Genomic DNA, 17,772 nt, shown 5'->3' on the forward strand with positions numbered 1-17,772 from the left:
AAGAACCTGCATTTATGTAGCACTTTAAGATTGGCAAAATGCTGTACATTTGTGATCTCATTTGATGCTCACAATAATCCAGTGAGGTAGGGGCTATCATTTTTCCCATTTTACAGATGTGAAAACCAAAACTCAGGGAAGTAAAGAGATGCCCGGGGAACCAGAAAGACTCCATAGCTTCTTACCCTTGGCATACAACACTTGGTGTCTTACACACACACACTAACACTTCTTATTTTCACCTTCAAAAGAATTAGTGAAAGTTATCACTACTTGGTGGCAGTAAGGTAATACATACTGACAAAACGCATATATTAATGCCCCTGAATACATGGACTCTTCCCCTGTATCCCCTAGGTCTAATAGGGGAGTTTTTTGCCTTGAATTGCTAAGGCTCTTGAATTGCTTGGGGCCTCTGTGAGCTTTTCCTCAGTTTCTTCACAGTGCTCTGGAGTGGGTGTCCTCCCCACCCTTTCCAGCACCATTTAATATGTTATTTTCTCCCATTAAATAAGCTCCTTGAGAGCAGGCTTTCATCCCCAGCACTGAGTAGAGTAAGTGCTTACTAAATTCTCTATCCATCCATCATCATCCATATCCAAACAGAGTAGCTTGACTGCCCCAGCAGAATCAATAAAACGACTAAGTTTTCTTTGGGTTATTGGGTTGAACCAAGGAAGATGCTTCTTACACTCACTCACAGGCACAGTTGGCTGTTTACTGGGCAAAGGATACATACAAAAAACCAGTCCGCCATTTTGGTCCAGTTACCCTGGTGTCCCAGAAGCCCTGGTCTCTGGGATATGCACTGACACATTGTAATTGGAGCATTAATCAAGCAGCAAGCATACTGAGGCAGGTTGGGACAACCTGAGAGTGATTGTAAGCGTGAGCCTTTTCTACAATAAGCATCATGAGTCAGCACAAATACATTAATTAGTAACAACACTAGGGAATAACCCAAGAGGGATTGCCCATTACAAAGCAGGCAAATAGAAAGACTTGACCAGGGAAAATTAAGGCAAATTGAGTACAATACCTGGGTTCTGTAAATAATCCCAAGCATATAGAGTGGGGCAGGTCACATAATAATTCAAAGGCACAAAACAAAGACAGCCTGCTGCATTGTTCAAATTAAACATAGTTCAAATTCAACTCAAATTTATTAAGTGATTACTATATTCCAGGCATTTTGGTAGGCACTGAGGATACCAAGACCAAAAATGAAATCGTTTCTGTTTGTAATAACTATCCTCTGACTCACTATCCCAGGACCATCTGCCCTCTCCGCCCAACTCTAGGGCTATAAAGTATCCTGAAGGTTTAGGGTTGTCTTCCCTTTAAAGCCCATTCACCAGGTTCCTACAACATATTACAAAAGGTACCTTGGAGCATCTAAGTGTCACAGTGGATAGAACTCTGGGTCTGGAGTCAAAAGGACCGGGGTTCAAATCTGACCTCAGACACTTCCTAGCTATGTGACTTTGGGCAAGTCACTTAACTCCAATAGCCTAGTCTATACTACTCTCCTGTCTTAGAAGTGATATGAAGATAAAAGTTAGCATTAAAAAAATCAACTCCCTAAAAAACAAAACAAAAGTTACCTCTATGCCTAAACTTGTTAGAATTTTTAGAATAAGTAATTCTTTGACTTCTTCAAAGGCTTTCCCCACATCTCTTGAGAAAATCATGTGGTTGTAGGTATTTTTGTTTCAATATGATTGTGTTGACTATTTTCCTAATGAAGAAACCTCCTCGTATCACTCGTATAAATCCAATTTTGACCCTACCTATGGTGTTTTCCCCATTGTTAAACACCTCGTGACTAACTCTACTGTCACTTAACATTAATTGGTTTTTATAAATGAATTTTACAAATTCATTTCAAAGGTGTACTAAGAACAAATGTAGAAATATTTTCCCCTACGCCATCTTGTTCTTGAGGGAATCGGCTCTTATCTTAGCTCAGTTCCTACATAGCATTAGGCCACCAAATTTGGATCCTGATACAGCCTGACTTCTACATAAGTCCTCATCTCAGCTTCTGATAGCCCGGGTCCAAAAGCCTCCTGAGAGCGTTGATAATGGACTGATTGTAAAACCTGACTTGGAATCTGAATTCGGGATTTCTAGGACTCTTTTTCTTAAAGAGAAGGCAACAAGGCCTATCTCCTTACAGGGTGGTCTCTCACCAGAAAACAAAGGAGAGAAAAGGGTCATCGACAGGACTAAGGCAAGACAGATATTGTACAAGTCCATGCAGCCATTTGAACTCCTCCATAGCCAAAGAGCCTCATTTTCATTTAGGGACTGGCAGACTACTTCCAGTTGCAGAATGTCTAGGCTTACTCTATAGCCCCTCCAAGGCATTTTCATACGCATTATCATGGCTATGAGGAGCAAGATCTTCAGATTCTCTTCATGTAAAGATGCCATCTGAGGCACCTGTGTCTGTTCTGAAACACCACTGTATATTCTCCAAGGACTATTTGAAAGATTGTACATGGAAGTGAGGGTAGGCTTGTTTTGTTGTTGGGATGGAATAAATAAGTAAAAGGTACTGGGAGGAAAATATTTAGAACATGGATTTACACCTGGAACAGATTCTAGAGAACATGTAATACAACCTCTTCTTTTTAAAGAGGAAGAAATTGAGGCCTAGAGAGCCTAAGTGACTTGCCCAAGGTCACACAGGCAGTAAATTGGCAATGCCCATACTCCTAATCTGATGCTCCTTCCCTAGTGCCACAGTCTCAGTTTTATTTATGAGGCACTTTCACTAAACAATTAACTAATTAGCTGTAATATAGGCCAATAAGGGAGGTTACACCCACCCAAACTAGTGAATTGGAGAGAAGGAGAGAAAGGGTTGAGAGAATGAGATGGGAGAAGAGGTTGATATTCCTCTCTGTTCCCCTTGGTGAAGACAACCTGAGTTTGTCTCCTTGAGGGACAGAATATGTCTCCTCAAAGAATGGGGTTGGGAGGTGAAGGTTAAGGACTGGAGGAAAAGGTTTTAGAGAAATGACCCACTGCCTCCCTTCTTGATCTTAGCTATTGTTGAGAGGAAGGATAGATTTTCCTGCCTCCAGATTCTCCCAGTACCCCAACTACTACTTTCCCCTTTAATATCTGAGTTCACTCCTGGTCTTGAGCTAGTCCTCCTCTTTGTGGAAGGGTATGGTTTTCCCCAAATCTTCAGTCCTCTTCTTTGGTGTCAGAAAGTAGGGAGACTTGATCTAAATAGTAACACTTTAATAGATAACCACACAGGGAAGGGAAATTGATAGTTGTATAAGGAAAGTGGAGAGCAGGAGTCCCTAGAGACTGGCAGACTGACCCTTACAAATGTTTAGGGTCCAGACCCTCAGTCTTGACCCCTTTTCTGGTCAGCGGCTGGTTGTCCCTACTCTTGAGCTAAACTGATTAAATTGCTGTATTTCAGGACAAATTGGGGATAGAGAGTTGGAGAAAATCCTTTGAGAGGATTTTCTCAGTAGATGGCTTCTTTCAAAGTCCAATCTACAATGTTTGAGATGAGCAAAAGACTTCCAGGGATCACTAGGAAGTGGTTGGTATCCAGAGAGAAAGAGAGATCTCCAGCCCCCAAGATGCTCTTGTCAGACTCTCAGCTGAAGGAGAGAGTTGAAGTGGCAGTTTTGAGTTCTACTTAGCTTCTGTTCTCACCCTGGAATCCTGGGTCTCTTCCTTTCTGCCCCTCCCCCACATGTAGTGCTTCTTGCTTCACTGGATCAGATTTCCTTCTTTTTCATCTTCCTCTCTTTTGCAAATTCTTCTCTTATATAGCATTACTCGTTTGTATATAATGCCTATACAGCCCAGTGAAGTAGATGAGGCAAATATTAAGGAAAGTGTGGTGGGATTTGGCATCAAATGATTTGGGCTCACAGAACTTCCAAATTGAAAAGTTAGATAAGACCTCAGCCTCCATCTACTATAAACCAACCCATTGCCCCAAAAGAATATCTGTTGCCACAAATGAGAAGTAGCCATCTAGAATTTGCTTGAAAAACACCACTGAGAAGGAATCCACTATTTCCCTAGGCACCCCATTCCATTTTTGGTTGTCTTGAATTATTAGGTAGTTTTCCCTTAAAGTTAGACAACAATTTCCTTATTTACAATTTTACACACTTAGTACTGCCCTTGGGGGCCAAATAGAACAAGTTTTAATCTCCTGCATGACAGCCTTTCAAGTATTTGAAGACTTCTAGCCTTCCCTTCTCCAGAATAAGCATATCCTTTTCCTTCAACCAATGTTCATACAGTATGGACTTGAGAGATCCTTTGTCTTCTCTGGTTGTCCTCCTCTGGACACTCCATGGTATAAACGTCCTTCCTAAAACCTGGTACCCAGAACTGAATACAATACTTCAGATGTGGATGCAGCAGAGAAGAAGCATCGCCTATCTCTGCCCACCCCACAATCTCTCAAATAAATGCTGCAGTTGCAGTGTCTGATTGGTCTCCTTGCCTCATGTCTCCCCCTTGTTTCAGTTCATCCTCTAATCAATTGCCAACATTCATTCATTCAATAAACATTGACTGAGCTCTTACTACATGCAGGCACTGTGCTAAGCCCTGGGGATACAAAGAGAAGCAAAAGACAGTCCCTGACCTTGAAAAGTTTAAAATCCTTTTTTTAACCCCTTATTTTCTGTCTTAGTAACAGCTCTAAGGCAGGAAGGTAAGAGCTCAACAATTAGTGTTAAGTGACTTGGCCAGGATCACACAGTTAGGAAGTATCTGAGGTCAGATTTGAACCCAGATCCTCCTGTCTTCAGGTCTGGCTTTCAAGCCACTGAGATACATAACCCAGAAGCTTACAATCTAATGGGTAAAATAACACATAAACAAATAAATATGAAGCCAGAAAAATACAGGATAAACAGGAAATAGAGAAGGGAAGACCCTAGAATTAAGAGGGGTTGCTGTGGAAGGTGAAGTTTTAATTGAGACTTTAAGGAAGCCAAGAAGATCAGTTGTCTGAGTGAAGGAGGAAGGGGCATAGGGAACTGCCAGAGATAATGCCTAGAATTCTGACTGTATCATTCCCTGGCTCCCGAACACTTAAAATCCTCTGGGTGGCATTTCAATTCTTCATATCTTCCTAACCTTGCCTCTTCCTCCATTATAGCCTCCTTCTACTTTCTCCCTATGAATGCACTTTATGATTCAGTTCCACCAATCTACTTGCAGTTTCAAAAACACTTTATCTCTATGCCTTTGCACCCTCTGTCCCTGATGTCTGGAAGGCTGATATTCTTTAAGACTCATCTCAAATCCCACATTCTGCAGGAAGACTTGCCCAGTCCCCCAGCAGCTGGTGCTCTTCCTTCTGGGAGCCCTTCCGTCCATTCTGAACAGAGCAGTACAGAAGAGAAGCTCCTTGAGAGCAGAGACCAGTTGGGTTTTGCTTGCTTTCTTTGTATCCCAAAGTTGAGCACAGTGCCTAGATGATAGTGAGAGCTGCATCCAGTGCTTGCTGGATGATGGAGTGATGGATGCTGCTGGGATGGCGATAAGCTCCCCCTCTGATGTTACACAGCACTTCATTTTGTAACTCTGTAATGTACTTAGGTAATATTGTCTTTAGAAATCTTTGCTTAGCAACCTTAGCCCTAGTGGACCGTAAGGGGAACAGAATGTATCAGATCTACCTTTTGTATCTTCTGCAAAGCTCTGGGCACTTTAGAACGCTTTCAACATCTCTTTTAGCCTGTTGTTTGGTGCATCATTATTGCTGTGCTGAGAGAGACACAGCATGGAGTAGCCTAAAGAGAGCTAGGCCTGGAAACACGAAGAAGGAGCTTCGAGGCCCACTTCTGACATATATTGGCTTTGTGGACCTGAGAACATCACATCATCTCCCGGGCTCTAGGCAAGCCGAGACAAACTCAAATGAAAATGGGGCTACTAAACTGGATCCTTGTGGGCCTTGTGGGCAACATACTGAAAACTTAGAAAACCACATATTAACAGAATCGATATTTTACTGTAGCTTTATTTATTTTGTTAAACATTTCCCAATTACATTGTAATCTGATTCCGGAGTATTGTGAGCCACATGGTTGCATATTTGTTACCTCTGCTCTAGGAAATGCTCTAAATATGTGAGTTAGGAAAAAAAGTATCAACTTGCATGGGGGAAGGAGGGGGGAGGTTGGAACCCTTACCTTATGTCTTAGTATCTATTCCAAGACAGATGGATAGCAAGGGCTAGAAAAGGGGTAAAGTAACTCACCCAGGGTCATACTGCTAGGAACTGTCCTGAGGCTAGATTTGAACTCAGAATCTCTTGGCTCCAGGTCTGTTTCCCTATCCATTATGCTACCTAACTGCTCCTTAACTTGCACTATTAGAGGGAGTTTCTTCATTTGGGAGCTTCCTATTCCAATGAAAACATAGGTTCAGAGCCTATCCCTATGGAATAATAAATGTTCTGATGACTCCCATAGTAATCTCCTAATTGACTTGTGAACTTTAAATGTAATTTTGGAGGTTCAATGCAGTTAAATTAAATAAGCATTTATGAATTCCCCTACTATGTGCCAGGAGCTGAGAATATAAAAACAGCCATCTGTGCCCTCAGGGAGCCTCCATTCAGTTAGAGTGAACACACACAAATGCACACACATATACAACATGTATATAATCTTTGCTTACTCTTTTTTTTAATCCTTCTCTTCCATTTTAGAATCAAAACTGTGTATTGGTTCCAAGGCAGAAGAGAGGAAAGGTCTAGGCAATGGGGGTTAAGTGACTTGCCCAGGGTCACACAGCTAGGAAGTGTCTGAGGCCAGATTTGAACCCAGGACCTCCTGTCTCTAGGTCTGGCTCTCAATCCACTGAGTCACCTCGTTGCCCTCTCTGAGCTGAGCCCTCATGCAAAATAGGTAAAAGACGCATGTAGTGTAAGATGTCTGGTCTGAGTGTGATGTGGATAGATGGCTCAGATGGAACTGAAAAGTCATATCCCATCTGTCCAAAGGAACATTGTAATATCCACCTTTGTGGAGAGTAGAAGGCGGGCTGTGGTGGTTCCCTCAAGAGCCTTGGTGAGCAGGAGCAGGCAAGATCCCACCCAGCATTGGCTGCTGTGATTATTCCTTCCTTTTCCTATCTCCAGTTAGATCCCATCTAGCTACCACACCTCAAATATTTGCAGGTTGTCCTCCCTTTGGGCTCAGGGCTGCTTTAAAGGGGAAGCTAACACCCTGTGTACTCTCATCAGCTTTTCGCCCTCCCTTCAAGCCTGGCTCCCCAAAAGACAATCGCCAATAGCTGGCTAGCTAGCCAACTCTTTATCAAAGCAGGCAGTAAACAGGAATTGGAGACCTCGTCCAGATTAGAGCAGACAAGCGAACACAAGAGTAAAGGAGAGCTTCCTGAGCAAGATAAGATCTCAGTTTAACCAAGGAGTAAGAATGATGGGGGTGAAGGGAGCATCTGCTCTTAGCTGGCTTTCAGGTGCTCGAAACCAGGAGACATGTCGGGAGCCAGTTTTCCCATATGTCTGCGGCTCCAAAGAGACGTCCCACATTCCATTCAAAGTGCTAGTTTGCCTCTCTCTGGAATTCCTGTCTCCCCTAGGTCTCTCCAAATTCCAAAAAAGTTCCTTCCCCACTTACACTGGCTCAGTGGTCTCTTGGGCAATCAGGAATCTCCTCCTCCACCCAGAAGCACTCAGAGCCTCAGGGAAGTCCCTTAGGAAACCACTCCAGGCTTGGGCAAGAGCGGGATTGCACATATCCAAGTAATACAAAATATACGCTAAACATGAAGTCACTAGCATGGAGAAGTCAAATGACTTCCCCAAATATTTATAGCTCAGGAGATAATCCACTGCCCCAGACATCATCAATCCTGGGGATGAACTTTATCAAGCAGATCCCCAGCTCTTAGCTAGGGTTTTTCATGAACATTTCTAGCCAAGCCAAATCACAGAACTAGAGGCCACTAGACCCTAAGGGCATAATTTCCTGAGAAGTGATATCAGAGATTCCTATTTACTCCAGCATCACGCTGGTTAGGAAAGTTACCTTCCTCTGAAGCAGAGACACTGGCCTGAGTTGTCAAATGCCACATGGGAAGGAGATGTCTAATTCTCAAGCCATTCATTAGAGTGAACGAAATTTAACAGTAAAATGTAACTGGAACCCACCGTTTTCTCTTCAAATTAAAAAGAAAAGAAAAGAATTCCTGGGAATTTAAGGCAGCTGAGGAAATCCGAATCATCGATTCAGGGAATATATTGGCTGATAGCCCAGGTTGCTCTCATTATGTCCTGCATATCGCAAGAGTAGCAAGAAAGGTCTGGTAGTGAGGTATAGTAGACAAATGAGGTTTTTAACAAAGAAAGCCACTGGTTGAATACACTATCAAACACTGTCTACACTGGCCATTTGAAACAGAGGAGTGATTCAAGGGTCTTACTCCCTGAATGTGACTGTTTGCCAATACATCTCAATACTATATAGCAGTGATAGTGAACCTTTTAGAGACCCAGTACCCAAACTGCATCCCTCATGCCACATGTGAGCCCCCCAACCCCCACCTTACCCCAGACAGGGGAGAGAGGGAGCACTCCCATTGAGCCACTGGGTATAGGGACAGGTGATGAGAAAAATGTCCTCATGCCATGTAGAAAGGGGAGGCACACATTCTATAGGTTTGCCAACATAGCTATATAGTATACTATAATATAGTATTGAAAACTCTGTACATCTTTGGCTCAATGATCAAGCTTCTTGCCTAAGGGGCCAGATATTTATTGTAAACATTCAGAGAGCTTTTAAAAATTCCATACACCCACAGAAAATTCTACATCTCACCTTCTATTACTTTATGGCCCTGTTACTCATGCTCTCTACAGGGTACTAATTTGCCTTTTTTTTTTCATGGACCATAGAAAAAGAGGGTAATCTAACATAAAATTTAGAATAAACTTATAAGGAGAATAAGACAGATGGTAGAGTCAATATTCATACACATTAGTCTCATCAAAGGAATGTTAGAGATGGAAGAGGCCAGTATAAATTAAGAGACCTCCATAATTCAATGATGAAAACAAAGGCCCAGGAAGAAGCAGCTTGTTTAAGGTATAATAGGTATTTAGCAGCCAAGTCAGATTTAGAACTCAAGACTTCTGATTTCTAAAATGGTGTTCAAAGGAAATCCTGATACACAGCAAAGACAAAATTGCTGAAGACAAGAAAAGTTATACAAATGAAATGGGCCCTTGAATAACTATCTCCTCTGCAAAGGTAGCTTTGCAGGGATCATGGGGATCTTAGATTTAGAGTTGAAAGAGTATAGAGTTTTTGTTCAGACTTTTTTTTCAGGCAGTTCTAACACTTTGTGACCTTTGGGGGATTTTCTTGGCAAAGATACTAGAGTTATTTTCCATTTCCTTGTTCAACTCATTTTGCAGATGAGGAAATGAAGACCAACAGTGTTAAGTAACTTGCCTAGGGTCACACAGTTAATATCTGAGGCTAGATTTGAACTCAGAAAGGTGAGTCTTCCTGACTCCAGATCTGGCACTCTAGCCACTGTACCTCCTAGCTGCCCCATTTTAGAGTTCAGGAAACCTTCTTAAAAACCCCAAATTTAAAAGAAAAGTTCTGTCTTTTTGCTTAGCTAATGCTGGAACTGCCTGCAGTTCCTATTTAATTTCTTCGTGGGTGGTCACCTGAGAGACAAAAAGTTAAAACATGAGGAATGTAGCAAGCAAGCTCTGGTGATGCTTCTCAAAAGAAAGAGAGCGGCTTGCATGTGAACCCGAACTTTTATTGGAGCGTTTTGGAATGTGAAGTGGGACATGGTATAGGTTTTAACATTGGTTGAATTGACAATCACGTAATCAAAGAGGAGGAGGCTAATCAAGCTTGTGACTTGGTAAGGAATAAGGTCCTGCTCAGGACTTCTTTTTGTCCTTTGGACTGAAGATTTGGCAATACAATAATCAATAAGTAACATGACCATGAGTCTGGTAAATGAATACATAAGATACAATATCAATATACCAATATTACTTTCAAGATGCTAATATACCTGGCATGCTACAGCTAAAATAAACTATACATTAGTATTTTAATATATACATACATACTCTATTCATAGAGAAAGAGAGAGAAAGAGAAAGAGAGAGAAAGAAAGAAAGGAAGGAAGGAAGGAAGGAAGGAAGGAAGGAAGGAAGGAAGGAAGGAAGGAAGGAAGGAAGGAAAGAAGGAAGGAAGGAAGGAAGGAAGGAAGGAAGGAAGGAAGGAAGGAAGGAAGGAAGGAAGGAAGGAAGGAAGGAAGGAAGGAAGGAAGGAAGGAAGGAAGGAAGGAAGGAAGGAAGGAAGGAAGGAAGGAAGACTATATATGGAGAAAGAGAGAGAGAGAGAGAGAGTGAGAGAGAGAGAGAGAGAGAGAGAGAGAGAGAGAGAGAGAGAACTTAGAGTAAGGAAGTAAGGAAGACAGGTTCAAATCTTGCCTCAGACACTAGTTTACGACCCTGGGCAAGTCACTTAACCTGTCTGCTTCAATTTCCTCATCTGTAAAATGGGTATAGTACTTACCTCTCAGGAATGTCATAATTTTAAAATGAGATAATATTTGTAAAGCCTTTTGAATAGCCCTGTGAGGGAGATAGTATATATTCTTATCCCCATTATAGAGCCAAAAGCTTCTCTTCCTACAAATTCTCCCATTTCTCTTGAGGGCATCACCATCTCTACAGTCACTAGAGTTCAAATCTGACAGCTCATTCCTAAGTCTCCATTCTTCCTCAATGCCCATATCCAATTAGTAGCCAAGTCTTGTTTTCAATTTTGCTTCCCTTTTTTTTCCTTCTCATTTATCCTTTCTCTCTATGTAGTCACTGCCCTAGCTAAGGGCCTCATTACTTCTCAGATGGACTATTTTAACAGCCTCCTTGTGGGTCTTCCTACTTATATAGTCTTCCTCCTCTCCAATCCATCTGCCACAAAAGCAGCCAGATAATCTTCCTGATGGATAAATCCGCCACATCAACCTACTCAAAAAACTTCAGTGGTTCTCTCTTGCCTCACAGATGAAATACAATCTCTTTAGTTTGACATTTACAGCCTTTCAGAGTTTGGCCCCACCTACATTCGTGTACTACCCAGACTCACTCACCCTTTGTTCCCGTCCAACTCTCTATCTGCAGTACCGTTTGTTTTCCATCTCTGTCTTTGCATAACTTCTTCCACATGTCTTGAATACTCTTTCTCTTCCACATTTCTTCTTAAAATCTTTAGCTTCCTTCAGGATTCATCTCATGCTTCACCTCCTGTGGGAAGTCTTTCCTTAGCCCCCTAGAAGAGGGATTCTTAACGTGGGCTTCTGTGAAGAGATTTCAGTGTGGCTGTGAATTTGGATGGGGACAAAGTTACATCTTTACTTTCACTGAAGCTTTTACTGAAATCTCAATCAATCAACCAATAAACATTTGTTAAGAATTTGGCAAGGAACTGGAAATTGAGAGGATGCCCATCAATTGGGGAATGGTTAAACAAGTTGTGGCAGATGATAGTGATGGAATACTGCTGTGCTGTAAGAAACGATGAGTTGGTTCATTAAAAACAAACAAACATGGGAAGACCTACATGAAATTGTGGATACTGAAATGAGCAGAACCAAGAAAACATTCTAGGCAACAACAGAAATATTGTTTGAAGAATGACTTGCGTGTGTCCACCTCCAGAGAAAGAAGAGATAAATAGAAACAAGCAGGATGATTTTATATATACATCTATCTTTTGGTCAAATGATGTCTTCTCTAGTGTGAGGCAGGGAGGGAGATTGGGAGATACTTGGGAATTTTAATGTAACTATATGTATATATATATAAAGAGTCCAAGCACAGTAAAGACCATCCCTCCCTATAAGGAGCTAACAATCTAATGGCTTTAACTTACTAACTAAATTTAACTTCTTCAATTATTTAAAATGTGATTCTGAGAAAGTGTTCACAGGCTTTACTAGTCTGACAAAAGGGTCCATGACTCACACCCACACAAAATTAAGAGTCCCTGACCCTGTGGTGCTCCCTCCATGATCACATTTTAAGCTCTTTGGGGGCAAGAACTGTTTTTCCTTTTGTCTTCTCATTCCCAGAGGTTAGCCATAATGCCTTACAGGTCTTAATGTCAATACTTGAATTAAAGATGAAATGACTTAGGGGGCAGTCCGCTGGCTAGTGGATGGAGAGCCAGGCCTAGAGATGGGAGGTCCTGCGTTCAAATTTGGCTTCAGACACTTCCTAGCTGTGTGACCTTAGGCAAGTTACTAAACTCCCATTGTCTAGCCTATACTTTTTTTTTTTGGCCTTAGAAAAAATATATAATATTGATTCTAAGACAGAAGGCAATGGTTTGAATTAAAAAAAAAAAAAAGATAAAATGACTTGCCCAAAGTCACATGAAATTGAAGCCAGAACTTAAAATAAAACTTCTAGTTGAGGGCTTATTTCACTCCATCTGGCTATCCCTCTACTAATCCACAAATATAATAACTACAAGTATTTAGTCTTTTTCTTTTTAGCCCTTTCCTTCTTCTGTCTTAGAATTGATATTATGTATTAAGTATTAGTTCAAATTTGAATTCAGGTCCTCCTGACTCCAGAGCTGGCTCTCTACCCACTGAATCACCTAGATATCCCCAAGTATTTAGTTTTAATAATTCAAAGGAAAAGCTAACATTATTCCTAGCCTGAAGATAACCCACCCGTCTGAAAAGCTCCTACCAACCCTGCCTTCCCAACATCACAGAACAAGTAGACAAGCAGTTTCGGGTCTGTTAGCCCAAATCCCCTTCCATAGTACTGGTAGCAAATGTTGCTTTCAGAAAGGAACAAACTGATGTGGGCTGAATGGAAGAGACCAGCTCTGAAGAATAATGTCAAAAGTAAAAACTCACCAGACCCATTTCACCCACTAATAACGACCCCCAATCTGAGTTCACTTCTTGGATCCAGACACACTTGTCAATCCATTCTGGTCCCAAGCTAGTAAATCCAAGGAAATGGCAGCCATTGTCCAAATGATAGGAGTTAAAAGCCAAGCTAAGGAGACATTTGCCCAGCTGGTGTCCAGCTTCAAAGGAGGCTCTCTCAATCAATCTTTTCTAAATGGGGTAATGCACTCCACAAAGGATTTATTTTCTGTGATCACTGTTGCACACTGCAACAAGGTTGGAATCATAGCCAACACTGATCACCCCATTAGCCCTCACTCATGTATCTTGAGCCTCATTTACAACAAGCCCTTAGATCATTCCCCTGTCTCTGCACAAGCACAGTACTAATTTGTGGATCATTGATGGGCTTTAGCCCTGACATTTATAATAAACTCATCTTGCAGAAAAGATAGGCTGTCTTGGCTTTACTCAGAACCCTTTTGCTTGTCCCTTTTGACCAGATGTCAGGGTTGGAGACCAAGCCAATTGCTGACAGCATCCTGTTTCTGAGGAACAAGAGATGGGAAGAGGTCAGAAGTACGCTGACTCCTGCTTTTAGTCCTAAAAAGCTGGATGAGGTAAGACATGGAAAATGGAGCAGCATCTGCTGCCATGAGGAACAGATCTCTTCTGCCCAAAGCTTAATGGGAAATTGTGCCCCTCTCTCATCACTGCATCAAGTGACATAGCCCTTTGAGAGGCCCAGCCCCAGGGCTTTCAGAATGAATGACTGGGCATGTGTATACTCACACACACACAGAGGGATTTGGTATTTGTCATGGTCAAATCTATGGCAAAAGAGAAGAGATATCAGTGTCCTTTTTCTTTAAACCCTTACCTTCTGCCTTAGAAGCACTACTAAATATCTGTTCCAAGGTAGAATAATGACAAGGGCTAGGCATTTGGGGTTAAGTGACTTCCCCAGGGTCATCCAGCTAGGAAGTTTCTGAACCCGGGTTCTCTCATCTCCAGGCCGGGTGCTCTATCTACTGAGTCACCTGGCTGCCCCCAAATATCATTGTTCTTGACGATACCTGCTGTACCTGGTCTTTATTCTCTCAGGTGCACCCAGACCAGAAGTTGGAGGATCTGGGCAAGCAGAAGCTGCTGAACCATGACATATTGCTTGGCACGTAGCAGTTCTGCTTGTAGATCCATTCAATGATTTACAACAATCAAAGATGTCTGTGCTGTACATGAGGCCTCATGCTGTATATGTGTGTGTGTATGTATGTGCATACACACCCACACTTATATGGGGGCAGGGAGGGAGGGAGAGAGAGGGAGACAGAGAGAGATAAAGGCAGAAACAGAGGGAGGGAGAGGGAAGAGAGATAGAGACAGAGACAGACAGACAGACAGACAGAGTTCTAAAAGTCTTAGTGCAGTTTTAAACTTTAGTAGCTTGAAACTTCACTGAGACTTTTGAGATGTCCTCTACATAGCTAGTAGAGTAGATGCAAAGTGCCTTATACAAATATTATCTTATTTTAACAGCTTTGTGATATAGCTGCTATAATTATCCCTATTTTTATAGATGAGGAAACAAGGTAAGTGATTTGCCCAGGGTGAGAAAGCTAGCAAATATCTGAAAGTGGATTTGAACTCAGGTCCAGCACTCTGATCACTGCTCTACCTAGTTGCTTATATCTCTGTGTGTGTATGTGTATACATACATACATAGATTCTCATATAAAAGACATTTTTATTCATATAATGGAAAGGGAGCTAGTTTCCCAGGCCAAAAGACCCAGGTTCAAGTTCTTCCTTTTCTATGCACACTATCTTTGTAAGCCTAGACAAGCTAATTAATTATTTTTAAATGATTATTTATTTTTAAATCCTTACCATCCATGTATTAATTCCAAGGCAGAAGAGCAGTAAGGGCTAGTCAATTGCCCAAGGTCATACAACTAGGAATTAGGCTAAATTTGAACCCAGGATCTCCCACCTATAAACCTTTACTTGGTTAACTTTTGAGTGATCTAAGCAACTCAAAAATTATGTTTTAAAATTGTCTCCAATATGCATTGGTAAAGGAAATTTATTCACTGCAATTCCCTGAATAATGAAATCGCAGGTCCAAACCCACCCACTCATAATCTCTCAACATGTGTGTTGATGTGTGTATACATATATACATGCATGTACACATATGCATATGAATTCAAGTAGGGAGCAGAGAGAACTATTAGGACACCATTGATTCCTATATGTACATTCATGTATATGTTTGTGTATATTGTATATATCATATAACTAGAATAACTTAAAAATTACATGAAGACTTTTGGATTTTCAGATATACATTTATATAAGGATATACATATGTATTCTTATATTCATCTACAGTGTCTATATTCCTCTACAAGGACATATATGTGTGTCTGCATGTATTTGAGTACATATATATGTACATATATACATCTATGTATTCTGTGTCTTTCTATGTTCGACAAGAGGAGATATGATCTAATCTGGTGCCAATCTCAGGAACCTCAGTATAAGAAAGATCAGATAGAAATTTTTACAATTAATTTCAAGGTTTAAATTCATTATGGTAACAATGAAGATCCACCATTTCTCCAAAATATTGACTTTCCATCCATATGTTTCCTGTGACACGGGTCAGCCCATGAGAGTGAATCTCTGAAAGAAGAAGAGGCAGATGTATATCCACTCCCATCCCATGTAAACTCCTTAAGGGCAGGAGCTATTGGCGGCCAACAGGAAGTGGTAGATTTTTTAGTATAGTTTCTTGCGTGTAGTAAAAAATGGATAAATGCCATTTGAATAGATTCGGCTGGATCGGATTGGACGTGGTCATCATTCCCGCTAATCGTTACCAAACTTGGAGAACACAGAGCTTCCTTTCCTTTTGAATCACTGAATTCTGCAAACACATTTCTTGGTATGTGTTTTTAAATTGCCTTGCATGACTTGCATGGCTCTGGCCATTTGGACTGGAGAACATTCACAGAATTACAGGTGTTCACATAGTGTGGCTTGGCCTTTACATTTTCCTAGTTAAGCTCTTTGTATTAAAGCAGCATCGAATGTTCTCAAAGTGGAGCACCATTTTCCAAGAACATCACTGCCAGGAGCTTTCTCCAGGCTATGCCAGCCTTCAGCAGTCTATTTTTAATATTTAGTTTTATTTCTCAATCCTTCAGACTAATAAAAATGAAAGTCATTATAACCAAGTGTGGTCGGGGTAATAAATACTTCAGAGTCCAAAAATACATTGTCTCTGCCTGACCAGACGCCCATTTTCTAGAAGTGTCCCTGCATTTATCTACCAGCAAGAGACCATTATCCTGTGACAAAGTTGTATTCCACTGACACCCAATCTCCTAATTAAAATCAGTATAATGATGGACTGTTTAAGCTCTAGTTAAAAATCTTCCTTTTCCATTTGCATTTAAAAGGAAATACACTCCTTCCTGGGTTGGGGGTGTGATGGACCCAGGTCTAGGTTATAATTTGGTTTCTCACTGGCAAAAGCTTTTGTGCTCTGCCTGGCCACTGGTGAGAGCTGCAAATCTATCTAAAGGTACCCAGCTGCTGGGGGGTTGCTTAGCAACACCAGCTGTCACCACCTTCTCATGGTGAATGCTGATTGGTCACAATGCCTGACAGGCACTGCTGAGTCATCAGAATGATAGTAAGCACCTTTGGTTCAACACGTTGATGGCCACAGTGATGACTGACCTGACAGCAGATTTTGCATAGACATTTGGATTCAAAACAAAACAAAACAACCCCCCCAAACCGCCCCTTTAGTGCTTCTTCAAGGGTTTAGTTTCTTTTTTCTCAGACAAGTCAAATTGAAAAAGAAAAACAAAAAGGTAACCCTTAATTCTGACTTGTACAGAGCATCCATCTTCTTCTGGCTTCATATTTTCTCCAAGAGGAGCTATAAAAACAGTGAACTAGAAGTTCAATTTGGGTTCTCATCTTGCCTCTGATATTTATTAGCCATGTGACCTACAGTAGTTCTCTTAACCTTTAGTCTCCCTTTCCTTAGCTGACTTTAAAGGAATATGGTTAATATCATATGCGATGAAGTATAGGAAAGCACTTTGTAAGCTAAAGAACCAATGGAAAAAGAAGATACTGAATCCATTATTTATTATATACTTTTCAATTAGTCAATAAGATTGATGTGCCTACTTTTCTAGGCACTGGGCTTGGCTTTGGGGAAACAAAGACAAAAAATAAAACTACCCCTGAACTTAAGGAGCTGATATTCTATAAGAATTGTAGCCCATGACCACATAAACATGATGTTATCTCCATGACACTCCATAGCATGAAATATGAAAACATCAGTTAATAATTTTGAGAGTAATGCTCATAGTATCATAGATCTGGAAGTGACCAGAGAGACTATCTAGAATCTAGATTCTTTACTTCAGGGGTCTGCAAACTAAAGTCTCGGGCTCCAATCTAGCCCACACTAAGAATACCATTCTGAGTTCATGGGATGTACAAAATAAGCAATGGACCGGTCAGTTTTGTCAACATGAAGAAGGTTGTTTTCCCAATCATTCAACATGGAGCACAACTTCCTCAGAACCAAGTAGGATCCCCATCCCTAGATTTTTAGGGGACATCTAATTGTGCCCTGGGAACTTGCTATTGGGAGCAGGGGTGGAGGGCACCTAAAGAGGAGAAATCTAGAAGCCCATTGTATCAAATATGTCATTAAAAGGCAACCAGAGAAACAAACATTTTTCAAGACAAAGGAGATCTGTGCTGTAGTGGATAAACACTCAGCCTTGG

At 41.2% G+C, this 17,772-nt stretch overlaps 1 protein-coding gene across 1 annotated transcript in view; it reads left to right on the forward strand.

Annotated features, from left to right (window-relative positions):
• Nucleotides 1-17,772, forward strand: part of TBXAS1 (thromboxane A synthase 1) — a 258,599-nt gene that overhangs the window by 95,433 nt on the left and 145,394 nt on the right. Inside the window, exon 5 of the mRNA XM_007504415.3 lies at nucleotides 13,449-13,565. Coding sequence (XP_007504477.2) covers nucleotides 13,449-13,565 — 117 coding nt within the window. The remainder of the gene's footprint in view (nucleotides 1-13,448; nucleotides 13,566-17,772) is intronic.

This window comes from Monodelphis domestica, chromosome 5 (assembly GCF_027887165.1).
Source record: "Monodelphis domestica isolate mMonDom1 chromosome 5, mMonDom1.pri, whole genome shotgun sequence".
Classification (NCBI taxonomy): domain Eukaryota; kingdom Metazoa; phylum Chordata; class Mammalia; order Didelphimorphia; family Didelphidae; genus Monodelphis; species Monodelphis domestica.